The following is a 14,382-nucleotide window of genomic DNA, read 5'->3' as shown; positions in this document are numbered from 1 at the left end:
AAGGCGAAGCATCCATTGCGACAGCAAATTAGTAGGCAGTGATATGAAAACTAAGGAGGATAGTAGTTTTATCAGCCGCATTAACTTTTAAACATTCGCTTCCTGACTACAAAATTAACAAGCATGGTGTCACGCATGCCCAAGCAAGCATGAACACGTCTCCCGCAATGACTGAAAACTCTATCAAAACGCTGGAGTGGGGAAGTGTGGTAGCAGGAGCGAGCGAATTGACCTTTGTGCAGCCGCTCACTTTAACATGAACTAAGCGATAAGAACACAGTGCAGTGTGCCTACCGTATTTACACGATTGTAAGTCGACCCCCCAATATTGCACGACAGGGAAAAATAAATAAATAAACAAGCATACCCGAGGGCGCATTCCATAACGATAATTTATTAGTAGCTGGCACGGTCCCTGGACTACTCGTCTTCACTTGTGTCACTGTCCTCACTAATGCTGCCATCGTCATCGCTGCTACGGTCCCACAGCGCGTCGTCGTCCAGCGAAATTCCACACTTTTAACCTAAGCGTAGTACTACAGCACATGGAGAAAGCTAAGGCAGCTAGGCTTGAAGCACGTACAAGGCAGCCATTTTGATATGCCGATAGGGATATGTAACACTAATTTAGGGTTGTACTTGATTCTAACGAGCACGCAATTTTTTTACCAGTTTTATCGGGAAATAAGTGCGCATTAGATTCGAGTAAATACGGTATGAGGCATGCTGTAGCATGGGACTCCAGATTATTTTGACCTCCTGGAGTTCTTTTACATGCGCCTAATGCACGGGACACAGACATTTGTATTCACCCCCTCCCCCCCCATCGAAATGCGGCTGCAGCAGTCGGGATTTGATCACGCGATGTCGTGCTTAGCAGCGTAACACTGTAGCTACCATGGCAGTTCGGACGTGTCGGTGTCTACAGGTAACAGTGTATGGGGTCCATTATGAAAGTAATGCACATTTTCTGGGCAAAATATTTAACTGACCAGACCTGTACAAATGGCCAATATTCTTCAAAATACTCTCCCCCTGCAATACACTTGTGGAGACCTGTCTGTCACGTCTGGAAGGCACCCTGACAGTCCTCGACGGGAGTGTCTCTCAGGAATGCTGTAACATGCTTTTGGATATTTTCCATGGTCTCACCAATACTTTCCTTCCAGCGCTCTCTTCAGTCGGGGAAACAACAAATAAAAAAGCTGCACGTAGCCAAGTCGGGACTGTAAGGGGAATAAGAGACCACCGAGGTGTTGCTCCGGGCCGGGAAGTTGGTAACGATGAACGAAGTGTGGCTGGGGGCATTGTCATGGTGGAGCTTGACAGTGTCTTTGATGCCCGCCCTCACGCGCCTGACCCGACATTTTAATCTCTTGAGCACATCCAGGTAAAAGGCTGAGTCGACAGTTTCTCACTGTCGTACAAACTCAAAATGGACTATTCTTCAGGCGACAAAGAAGACAATGAACATCTTTTTGATGCGAGGCTTGCTCATTCTCGCTTCTTGAGGCGGGAGGATGATTTTGTGTGCCACTCGCTGCTGTGCTTTTTCGATACTGGATCGTACTCAAACATCCAGGATTCGTCTCCTGTTACGATAGTTAAGAAAGTCTGGCTCATTTTGAATCGTATCTAACAATTCTTGACAGCGCAAAACTCGAGGTTCTTTTCGATCTTCTGTCAACACTTTCGGCACAAGCTTCATGCAGACCTTGCGCATTTGCAGATTATTGGTCACTATCCTATGTACCGCAAATGTGGACACGTGTAAAGCAGAACCCTCGTCACATTTCCCGACCGGTTTTACCGCGCTGTCATGGATAGTCGTGCCATAATAAAATCATGCGCATTACTTTCATAATGGACCCTGTACACTGTAAGATCGCTGTTGCTCAGCATCTGGCAACTTGCTCAAAATCTTGCGAAAGTGATCGTATCTTTGAAGATGATCAATGAAGAACACCTCTCCACGACAGTGCTGCCATTGCTGACCGACACATGGAATTCACTTTATGTTGACAATGTGGCTCTATAGCCTCAGGCTGAAGAACTTTGGTGTTACAGGTTTGTTTTGCGACACATTCCATACCTGCGCTGTCTCATTTTGCAATAAAGAAATTCTCGCAAAAGCGAATTTCGCTTTCCCCATTAATTTCGCTGTTAAGGAGTTTAACTCATGTTGACTAAATACATGGGGCAGATGCACCAAATGTTTGGTACATTCTTGGCATTTTCTCAAGTACAAGTTCAGAGCCACGATTCTGTAACCATGCCTTTTTCAATGCCATGTTTTATAATGATTCACTAGTGGTCATAGCAACGCTTCACCCGCATTATCAATGGGATGAGCCAGCCAAGTATGGTGGATGAAAGGGTGACATTTATTTGAGCAAAAATCACTAGAAGATTGTGGTCCTGAGTCAGTGTTTCTGGCCAATTACTTTTTGGTGCACAAGCACTTTCGTAATATTTCGTGTGCCTGGGCTTTGGGCACGTCGGTGCCTACGTGCAACAACATTTGCTTGAATGTTCAAGGATCGCTGTCGCCCCGCAGGTGCCCTACTTGTCGGGTGCTGAGGCACACAATATCTCACAAAAGCGATTTACCAAAAATACCACTCCTGGTATATTGAGCTTTTGCAAGAAATTTAGCGGCTCTGGTGCCTATATGAATACGTGACCTTTTTCCTGCTTTGACAACTTCCCAGTTATGAAGCTTTACTGTACTTCTGAGCACCTCATGTAATTACACCACAAAAAAATTTTTTAGAAGTCTTGGTTCACAAGGGAAGTAGACACTTTTTCATGGAGACTCTAGAGGGTTGACGGAACATTTGCAGCCAACTTTTTGGAAGATGATTTAGTGTCAGTTGTACAAATACGTCTCACTTCTTTAAAATAAAGATGTTGGTGTAGAGAAGAGAAATTTGTTGTAAACTATTTTTAAGCACCTCATTTACACATACCCCACAAAAAATTTCAAGTCTTCAGAAATATATGACGTCCTACAAAAGGTGAAGTGGTGAATGAATACATTAGACTCTAGGCATATTGGGTAAAGGATCTGTCGCAGCTATGTCTTTAGAGGGCACACATAACGAGGTTCCACTGTACATCCCCTACATTCTACTTTAAAACAAAGACTTGGGGACAGAGAACCCTAAAGCAGAGCCTACAGTAACAAAGGCTACATTCCCAAAGAGATGCAATGTGCACTGACCTTCTCTCAAGGACCAATCCATGCCCATCTCCAAGGCCTCTTCGAGGTCTCTAGGAACAAATTATGCATTCTTGTGAAATCAATGGCCAAAATAGCAGCACGAGCACAAACAGGAATGGTACTGCTGTCATATGACAATGTGTCAGCACAGGACATTCAGTATTACGTCCAAGCCTTAAGTTTTGAAATCATCCAGCAGCCAGATGAACGTTACAAATATTGCATGCTTTATTTTATTGATAGAGCAGACTTTCGTTAATTCAACTCCGGTTAATTTGATTACAACCTAAGGTCGCTGCCGGCACATACACATTTCTATGGGCCTAAGCCTCAGGTATTTCTATCTCGATATTAGTCTTTGCCGAATAACTTGAACTGGGCTGGTAAGCATTGCTGCAATATAGCCATGTTACACGATGAATCATACACAGTTTATCGTACCAGGGCGTACCAAGAATAGAAAGGGGCCACTGTACACAATTCTTAATTATACAGGTGTGCAGATGCCGTCTTCAATAACAGTACGAGCGTGCAGACGCCTAGTACGCACAATGGCAGCCATTCAGAACTGTTTCTGACGCTGTGGTGGTTTGAGCCTTTGTTTCATCCATCTTGCGCATCTCATATATGATACCATTAATCAGACCTAGTAAGCGTCCCGTAATTATAAGAGCACGCATGCGCCGTGCACCAAGAAGTGGAGAAATACCATCTGTGTTTTGGTAAAGCAAGTGAAAAGGAAGGCTGTTTAAAGCCAACAAAAGTGCGGGATATATCTAAAACTCTGGAGGCCTGCCAGTAAACTCATTTGCCTTCTCAGCGCTCATACCATGACCAGACGGTGCACATACAAATTAAGGAACACATGCTATGTCACATTACCGTGGCACTGTTCCCTGCTTTGTATACTTCGCTGCATAACAGAGCTGTATCGCTGCGAAGCTAACTCGAAAGGTAAATACTGCCACGTGAACGGTGCGTTTCGGTGTTTCTTTCTGGCATTTGTTTACCGTATATACAGTCATCGACTGATTTTCTGGACTCCAAAAATTCGGACATGCTCGATTATTCGGTCTGCTTCGCGGCACCACCATTCTCCCCATAGACCATAATGTATAACAACTGCCGAATGTTCGGACACCTTGCAACCTCTCGTCCGATTTTTCGGGCACTCCTTGAGCCAACTCGATCAAGAGCACCATGCACCGACTCTGACCGGTGCATGGTTAGGCTTGCTGAATGCCATTTTTGTTTTGAACAGAGCTTCCTTGCAGCCCCACAAAGTGGCGCTACTGCAAATCCCCGCTCATCATCATCATTTCTGCCTGGTTCGATTGAGTGGTTCTACAGCAGTTCCGGTTTCAGCTTAGAAAGCCATGTCAAGACAATCCAGCAGCTGATTTGTTTCTTTGCACACGACGCTGCGAGTACGCCATGTTTTTCGTTTGTGCGAGTGGTGTCAGCATGGCGATGTTTGCTTTGTGTGCCGTGTCGAGGTTCCAGTGATCCAATGCGGCATACGGAAACATCGCGTGAAGTGCCTAATGGCGCCGACTGTGCCCGTGCAGACTGCACTGAGGAATGCCAGCAAGCGGGTGCCGGAAAGCCTAGGATTTGCCACCTTCCGATGTGCTCCCTACTAACGCGGAAAATGTTCTGCCGAGACCTGCGCAGTGGTTGCATTGCGATTCCAGACACCGTCTCATTTGCAGTTTCACAGATGCTGACACTGCTGTATGACATGCGCAGAACTCGACGATAGCGAGATCATTCGTCAGGTTTCTGCTGCACTGCCGGACGATGACTCTGAGTTGGAAGATGACGCACCATGTGCTACGCTGCCATAGCATGCGGAGTGTGTACAAGCAGTGACTGTGCTTTCAGCCGCCTATAGTGACCGTACAACTCTCTCCGAGATTCAGGCTTATCTGATTGCGCATAAACAGAACAGCGTGCAATGGCGCATTTCCGATTTCTTCAAGCGTACTGCCGAGCCCCAATAAGTGCGTGGAAATAAAGTTTTTCTTTTTTTTTCTTAATCTGCTTTTTCGGACACCTGTTTACTCATAAATTTCCGCAGTCCCCGTGAGGTCCGAATAAACGGTCGGCGACTGTACTCGTATAATGGCCGCAGGTTTTCTCTGAAATTTGGGGTGAAAATTGGAGTTGCGGTCAATACACGGAGGGAAGTACTTTTTTTTTTTTTGTAGTACTCGCCAGTATATACTTCTATTCGCTGTGGCTATTTTTGGCTATCCCCATAGCGCATCACCTGCTGGCTGGAATAAATGGTGACACTCCATAGACCAGCCACGCCAGCGTAGCGGAGGCAGTCGCTAAATCTCGAAAGCTGTGCTTTTGCTTCCTGGGGGCGCTGAAAACTCGGCATGGCTGCCTGTTTTCACCACCAATCCAAAAAAAAAAAAGCTTTGGAACACTTGTTGCACCACACAAGATGACACTGCCAACCTTCTCAAAAATCAAGGGTGCGGCCTGCACACAAGTAAACTTTAAATATGCTTTTTGGAAGTTTTTTTTACAAAGCTTTGGGTGTGGCTTTTACATGGGTGCAGCCATTACACGAGTATATACAGTAACTTGATCCGCCAGATAATTCGACCAGTTTCGTCGGTCCCGCTGGAATTGAATTCACGTAAGTTGACTGTATTAATAGTTATTTTTCATACAAATGCCCCTACTAAGTACTATTCAAGTAGTAGTTAGAAGTTGTAATTTATTACACAGCTCATGAACTACCTAGGTGCATTCCAGCAATGGCGGATGCACATTGAATTAGTGGATTTTTATATGACCTACGGGTAGCTTAGAAGCTGACTGACAGGCAAGTTTTTATGCACATGCTGGTGTGCATTTTTTAATTCCTTCCTTTCTAAAATATTCTGTTGCTCTATTAGGTGGTATTGCTGAAGCGGATATGCGCGAGCCTGCATGAAAAGCATAGCTCTATAACACAGTGACATACATTTTGCAGGCAAAAAAACTTGCCTTCCTCATGCAAGATCCACACAAACACAACAAATGAATTTTAGCAATCATGTCAAATGGCATGCACTTAAATCAGAGAAGTCACATTTAACTGTCTTTTTACAACAGTTTAACATTGATTTAAGAAGTCTATGTGTGCAAATTATTATTTCAGTAAATTGAGAACTTCATTAAATTGAAAACATCACATTCAAGTGAACAATATGGTCATTAAAGAGCTAGAGAGGTGTAATGCTTGCCTCCCTATGCAGCTATCATAGACAGCGAACCTGTGGATTGCGTTTTGTGTTCCTTCATGGAAGCTTTGGCAAATCTTGACAGGTCAATGGCAGCCCATAATCCGAATGTAAACTTGGCATAACCATATTTTATTCATACTTTAAAAAAATTCATCTAAATGAGGGAGACAAAGCTTACTTTGTTGCTTCAAGGTTTTCAACACATTAGGCTCTATGAACATCTGTCAGGGAAGCGCAAGGACTTTATTAGGACAAAAATTTTATAAAATCGGGTTTCATTAAAATTAAATTTGCCTGTACATGTGGGAATTGAGTAAATAACAGAAGCTTCTTACAAGAAGCAGCAACACACCTGGCATTCATGGGAATGATTCCTTTAGAGCCCACGCCAACAGGGATGTGGTCGAACATACTCTGTGCCAGTTGCTCCTTGATGGGCAGAACATCTTTCTCCATCAAGTTGGTTCGCAACAGACGGACACCACAGTTGATGTCGAAGCCCACACCACCTGTTTCCAGGAGGAATCACTGGTCAAGCTAACAGTCCGTGAACAAATGAACCTCCAAAAATTTCAGACAGGCTGCAGTCATAAAATATGATGTCAGCAGATGTTGGCTCTGCATTACGTCCTTGCCAAAAAGTGTTAATCATTCAGCAGCCCCATCAAAAGAAAAGTACACTCCATAACTAAATATTGAAAGCCAGATGACTGTTACCAAAAATGGATGGCTCTAAAGAAAGCCATTCATACTTCTTATATTTGCCATTTACACTTCATGCACAGATCATCACGACAAAGCTGGCATTCCCTTTTGTAAGACAAATCAGTTTTTTTACTGGTTTGTTCCTCAGACAAGTTCAGATTGGAACCCTTTGCCAACCTCTATTGTGTCAGCAAAACAGCTTGCTATAATTAAAATTGCACTTGAATATATGTTGTAATATATGTACATTTATACTTTACTAACGATTTAGTACTGGACATGAACGTGTATGTTGCAATGTATATTTACTCAATCATTGACTATACCGGGTGTTTCACGTAACTTGTGCAAAGGATTTAATTGGATTGGTAAAATGTTCATTTGAGCCTGCAGTAAAATGTGCGCTTGTGTATGCGCTCCGGACAGGGCCTACGTCGTCCTCTGGGCGCTGGCCGCGCGGCCTGGGTCCCCTCTCGCCGTTGCAGGCTCGCTGGGTCCCTGCCGGGCCAGCGCCTTGAGGACCTGCTGGACAGCCTAGAGTTGTTCTTTTTGACTGTCTCTGCCTGTGGCTACTTCGAGTTGCAGCAGGATCTTCCAAGACTTGGCTTCTTCCTGGTACTTGGTGCAATTCCACAGCATGTGTACAAAGCCGACCGTCTCCCTTCGGCAGACTCTGCACTTGTCTGTCAGGCGCGTCTCGGGATACATCCTGTGCATCAGCGATGGGCTGGGGAGCGAGCCCCTCTGTAGCTGTCTGAATAAAAGGGGCTTGCTCTCGACTCAGCCCCAAGCAAGGGGGCAGGAGGGTTCTGCGAGCCAGATGGAAAGCCTTGGTCATCTTGTATTCGGTCATTCGGTCCTTGGTGCTGAACCACAGCGGCCAGTCAACCGAGGCGTGGCCAGTTAGCGCGCATGCCTCGGTGTGTGTCACCTCGTTGCGGTTGGCATTGCGGTCCGACGACTCGCCCGCATATGCCGGGAACCACTTGATTCTCACTTGTCATTTGCTGCCGTCATCGTTCTTTGATGCCTGCGGTATGCGCACCACTTCCTTCGCTAACCAGCCCTTAGCGCATTTCTCACTGCCTGCCTTGAGTCGCACAGCACTGCGTGGCAGTCGCGGTGGGCGATGGCCACCTCCCCCGCTTGCTCTGTTAGCCACAGCTGAATGAAACCAACCGCATACGATTTGTTGTCATATGGTGCTCCTTAAGGTATCTTTTATATTCTGCTTAATCAGTTATCTAAGATGAATTATGCAAAATTTTTATTACTTCCAAGACTGCACTGCTTGCAGAGCTTCTGCAGTATTGCTTGTAAGAATGAAATGGACTACAGTAGAACCTCAATCATAAGTTCTGAGAAAAAAAAAAACACGAAAAAAATGTACTAACCGGGAAAAAATACGATCCGAGGTACCTAAAAAAATTGAACAGGCTCAATTATCGTTGACATCTACATAATGTGAAGCATCGTGCAGTCCGAGACGCGTTTCATTGTTTTCCTATTGTGTGGTGTTTTAAGAAGGCGACAGTAAACCTAAACGAAATCGAGCTGATGGGCAACGCTGGATGCTGCCGAAGTGAAACGTGATGCCCACATCACACTGCCTGCAGCAAGGAACGGTGGCACGTTCAGATTATTGCCTACTAAAAGCACGCAGTACGCTACCAGTGGCACTACACACCATGCGCTGTAAAACGGATAGGTGAAGATGTTTGTCGCAGTAGGTTTGGTGGTAATAGCTTTGAATGCAGCGTGCGGTGACCTGGGAAGAGATTTGCTGGTACCGGAAGAAGAAACTGCGTGCCGTCCTTTTCATGTGGGACGTGCGGCTATATACCACTCCTGATCGTGCAAGCTTCGCGGTTTTTCTTTCTCACATGGGATCTAGCTGCCGGAAAACGTATATGATCACAGTCTGCAGCAGGGAATGTGGAGCATTTCGGTCATCGCCTGGTAAAAGCGTGCGCTATGCTTCTGATGGCACCACGCACTGTGAACAGATAGGCGAAGAAGTTTATCACAATAAGATTGGCGGTGATAGCTGTGAATGACGCATGTGGCAACCCCGGGGAAGATTTGATGGTACCAAAATGAAAAACCGAGTGCGCGCCGGTGTTTCTGCGCAAGATGTGCAGGTGAGTATTGCAGTGAAGCTGCCATGGCGGGCAGCTACATACTGTTCTCGATCGTGTGCGCCTTGCGAATTTCTTTATTTACATAAGATCTAGCGGCCAGATAACATATACGATAGCAGTTTGCTGACGTACTGAACGTTGGCACCAAAAAATCATGTTTTCTGGGAATGTATCAACTGGTAAAAAATAAACGTAACTTTATTGGGTCATTCTTGCGTTGTAAATTGTGAACTTTGGTGCCAGGAAAAGTACGCAATGAGAACTTTTGATGAGGTTCTACTGTATGAGTCTGTGAGACCAGATATGTCTTTCTAACTGAGAAAGATTTTGCACCTGTAGTTTGCAAATAGCGACCAATCCGTGATTAATGTGTCTGTGATATCCAGACATCAACTCACACGCAGTGAAATAGCAAGTACGCAATGTCTAATTCATAACAAATAAGGTTTCCTTACCAGGTGACACAATTGCCTTGGGATCATCCATGTCAAATGCTGCCATGTTGCCGATCGCAAAGCCATAGCCAGAATGGATGTCGGGAAGCCCTATTGAATGCTAGACGATGAGAGTGCAGGTAATGCACACGCATTAAGTCATATATGCCCTGATCACTGGATCCATGGAATAACTCTGACACGGCTGCTGGTCATAAAACTGGTCTGTCAGCACAGACTAGCTCTGCATTACGTCCTTGCCAAAAAATTTTTCTAATCATTCAGCAGCCTGCCGCAAACACAGCATTGGATTACAATATCAAAATAAAATAGACATCTAAAAAGCAAAACTGGAGTTTACTCTGGACTGTGTCAAGACATCCAATGCCAAGTTAGAATTCCAGTGTAACTTTTCTGCAATGGTTCCTCCTTAATTCTATCTAAAGCAAAATGGTATGGCTCAATCACAGAAGGATTAACTGTGTGCCAACGACTTTCTGCATATTAACTTGAGGACCAGTCCACTCGGCAAAGTCAGAATTACTATGCACCAGGGAATGCAATGCATACTGGTGCCAGGACATGATATATCTCAAATAATGAAAGTAAGTGTAATTGCAATGCCCCACTGTGGCCATTCCAGCACAAGAACACCAGCTTTAGAAGTTCTTCAGAAGAGCAACATTTTTTCAGGAGTACTTATAAGAACTCTAAATTAAAGGAATAATTGAAATAATCAAAGTGAGATTCGAGGCACTAAAGTGCCTATTTTAACCTTGCTAGAGTGTAAATAGTTAAATATGGCTGGCAACTACACTAAAGGCTAACTGCAATGAAATTGTGGACCCAGTAAAAAGCAACATTTCAGATAATTTGGACATACAGTAGCCCTTGTGGAAAATTTTGGGCTTGGAATGAGAGTGGGCATTCCACAAAACGCTCGCAAAATAAGATGTTTTCATATGGAAACTCAAAAGAAAAAACCCCGCCATTACCATTCGTCGCAAGTGACATACTATGCAGACTGTAGAGAATCAGCACCCGGGTCGTTTGCTTCCCTTGCTTGTATTAAAGCCCCTTTGTATACTGTTTCTGTGTATCAGCGAACAGGTCCTGCATGTCCACTAGCCACTAGGTTAGTATACTTTGCTAGCTGCTCCGGGTGCTATGCCAATGTCGTTGTGCACCCGCAATGTTCTTTTAATGCGAAATATTCTCAGAGTCCAGTCACTTTTCTCTATCTGGTTGTCTATGATCAGAAGCAGAACCTCGATGCATTCTTCCTCCGCTCAAAAAAGAGAGCATCAGGGTGGCCAAGCTAAGGCGCAGTTATAGTCCGGCTTAACGTGGACATGATCCCCGCATGGCACAGTTAGGCTGCATCGGAGAAAACTGGACGCTATACAGTGTAGTGTGGCTGGCACAGGAATAGAACATGTCCTACTGCACACTGGAGCAGCCGGAACAGGGTGCACCGTGCACTAGCTTGGCTGACCAGCAGCATGCTGGCCTATATACAGTTAGGTTTCACTGATGAGAGTGTGTTACATTTGAGCCTTCGACAAACAAAGAAGTACTCGCTCGCCGCACATTGTGAGCTTGCGCTGTGGCAACAACTGGTCGCCATGCTGCTGAAGGTCACGTTTAAAGCACATTGTAAAATTGTGGCGATCTTAGCGTCCCCTGCATGACGTATCCGACTTCACCAGCCGCTGCCTCGCAGGCTGAAAACGCTGGACTTGTCGACCAATGAGACGTTTACCGCCATCTGTAGTAAACAATGATAAGTAGCTCGGGCTCGGCACGGCTGGGCTAGAGGGGCTCGGTGCTGAGTGCACGTAAACACACGGCCATACAGTCCGGAGTACAGCTGCGATAAAGCTTTGCCATTTCGCTCTGGCGGCATTACATTCCTGCACGGCTAGCTAGATTAGATTAGATTATGGGATTTTACGTGCCAAAACCACTTTCTGATTATGAGGCACGCCGTAGTGGAGGACTCCGGGAATTTCGACCACCTGGGGTTCTTTAACGTGCACCTAAATCTAAGTACACGGGTGTTTTCGCATTTCGCCCCCATCGAAATGCGGCCGCCGTGGCCGGGATTTGACCCCGCGACCTCGTGCTCAGCAGCCTAACACCATAGCCACTGAGCAACCGCGGCGGGTGCACGGCTAGCTGCTGCATCAACACCATGGCCACCACATTGCATTCTCTTTTGTGACAAATGCGGCACGCGGTTCCTGCTCGTTTCTGGCGCTATGCCAGAAAGGCTTTCGTTTGTCTACTTCAATGCATCCAATGTAGAGACGTGCCAATTGCCTTGAATATGGTACACTACCAGGAATGATAGTTCGAGAATAGTGCCCCTGCTGCCTCTGAATACAACTTACCTTTGGTTTTCGTGCGCCATAGCAGCTCATACTTATAACTTATAGCCACCGCGAGAAAGTGTTTGCCAAGCAGGTCTTGATGGGTAAGTGACTGTGCTGTCATTTGTAGCTTGTGCAGCTTTGCCGACTGCAGTTTACGTACTTTGTACGTATTGAATGGACCGCGCCGCGCTTGACTGCTGCTCCGTGGTGCAAGCTTGCACACTAAAACATCCTTTCTCTACTCAGCGTTGCATGCTGCCCAGCCATCGGTCATGTTCCGAGTACGTTCTCATGCATACGACAGCCACACAATGCATTGACATTCTTGCAACCGCTCAAATCACGAGCGCAACAGGGAGAACACGTGCCGAGAGGGATGACCATCCACTCAAATGGTGAGCAAGCAATGCTCCTGGCTGCCTAGGCACAATTTAGAGATCAACAGTTGCACACAATTTTTCAATATTCGCCATTTCCACATCACTACTGATCTGCCACCAGGTGCACGTGTCATCTGCCTCGGCACTATTAGATAAATAGCTGCTAATAGCAAAATTAGCCAATTACCAACCCTGCAGCTTTGTAAAGGTTACTTTTAGAGTATACACTAGGCACTTATGGTAAATCTAGCCCAAGTGAAATTTAGTTGCAGTTGGCCTTTAGGAATCAGATTCTGACTGTACAACACGGACCTTGCTTGAACCCTAGATGACACCTGTAGTAATACTCCCGTTACAATTTAACTAAAACACCATTGAATTTCACGAAGCTTATTTGTTCCTGTGTGCAAGCTCGCAGACTGGAGTCAATTGGACTTGCACGTTTTGCATTTGTTTCAAATGTTTTTTGAATGCATGCATGTGTGAGACAAAAGTACAATTTACTGATACCACTGACTTGCTGGTTCGATTTATTTTCTCACTGTGCATGTTATGAGGGGTGTGAGATTAAAATGCTTTTTATAGCCCGAGATCCCCTAATCCTTATCCCAGACTGGTAGGAAAAAGCAGGTTTGCTGGATAGGGGAAAAAAAAAAGTAAAAATAATTTAGTGCCAACTATACTCACTCCAACAATTCCAGGCAAGGCGGCCACATTTCCAATTTGTTTAACACCTGGCAGGAAGCCACCAACGTTTCCTGGGCGGCACGAATTCCGCAGCTCTTCGAACATAAGCTTCTCCAAGAGGTTATTCACGTAGAAAATTCCCTCAACCTGAAAGTGTTGTTACGGAAAAAGAGGCACAGGGACATGGCACACACGATTCAGCGGCGTCCAGGAGATTTACAGCAGGGTGTAACTCCGTAAAAACAATTGTCTCGTTGACTTAGCAAATGTGAGGTATCAAACCGCTTAGGGCAAGCAATATCGCGCCGACAAAAATGGTTGAGGTACGTGCAAAAGCCACAGGGAAGAGCTTAGTGCCACGCCATTTTTATAATATGCAGATCTTGCAGAACAGCACAATATCACCATTCTGAGATGACTGCATGCAGGCAAACAGCCGCACAATGCCACGTAAACGCTGAAGTTGGCTACAGTGAAAAGCCGGCATTGCAACCGTGCTTACCTTCATATTTGGCACAAACCCTTTCTTGATACGCCATGAGACTGATGTCATTTTTTCGAGGTAGCCGAGCTCCTCATTGTAGCTGCGGACACCCATCTTGGCAGCCTAGCAAAAGAAAAAGAAAAATAGTAGACTGTAACAATGGTGTGGTCACACACGTGGCGGCTAAACCGGCACTTTGCACTTCGCCCAGTGCTCGTAGCTGCTATTCAAACTTCAAGGTACTCACCTAGTGAACGCCCAGGGCGCCACGCAAAGCAGATGGTAACCAGAGCACCAATTTCTCAGCAAATTTTGCACAGGAGACCCATCGCTACAAATGCGGAAAAGGTACGAGCACGCACAGCAGGCGCTGAAACGTAATCCAAGCGATTGGCCAAGCGTCCGCCCTGACTGTGGCCGTGACCATGCCGTGACCAAGCCAAGAGCACGAACAAGCCAACGCGGGCCAGTGGACAGCGTTGATGATGGTGATGTTTGTGCTCACGACCTACTCCAGACCTCTAGACTTTCCCGGATCTCCCTGCTCGCGCACACCTGGTTTAGTTCGCCCCTTTTGCCGCTAGGGACAAATCGTACGAGCAAAGGGCGCTAGTTATAACCTGTTTACTGTCGTCTGCTCCTGCGATCTGTTCATGGAGTTTCAGAAACTCAATGGATCTGTTCAACGCTCGTGTTGCCATTTCGGCA

General features: G+C 45.7%; 1 protein-coding gene across 1 annotated transcript in view; it reads right to left on the bottom strand.

Annotated features, from left to right (window-relative positions):
• Positions 1-14,113, bottom strand: part of RtcB (RtcB RNA ligase) — a 31,046-nt gene extending 16,933 nt beyond the window's left edge. The window contains exons 1-6 of the mRNA XM_070539886.1: positions 13,922-14,113; positions 13,693-13,797; positions 13,191-13,337; positions 9,770-9,869; positions 6,821-6,977; positions 3,224-3,273 (exon numbers count right to left, since the gene is read on the bottom strand). Of these exons, the coding sequence (XP_070395987.1) occupies positions 3,224-3,273; positions 6,821-6,977; positions 9,770-9,869; positions 13,191-13,337; positions 13,693-13,788 (550 nt within the window). The 5' untranslated portion in view covers positions 13,789-13,797; positions 13,922-14,113. The remainder of the gene's footprint in view (positions 1-3,223; positions 3,274-6,820; positions 6,978-9,769; positions 9,870-13,190; positions 13,338-13,692; positions 13,798-13,921) is intronic.
• Between the last annotated feature and the right edge of the window lie 269 nt (positions 14,114-14,382).

Source organism: Dermacentor albipictus, chromosome 6 (genome assembly GCF_038994185.2).
Source record: "Dermacentor albipictus isolate Rhodes 1998 colony chromosome 6, USDA_Dalb.pri_finalv2, whole genome shotgun sequence".
Taxonomy (NCBI): domain Eukaryota; kingdom Metazoa; phylum Arthropoda; class Arachnida; order Ixodida; family Ixodidae; genus Dermacentor; species Dermacentor albipictus.
Note: the sequence above shows the minus strand (reverse complement) of the source record. Positions and strands in the feature narration are given on the sequence as shown.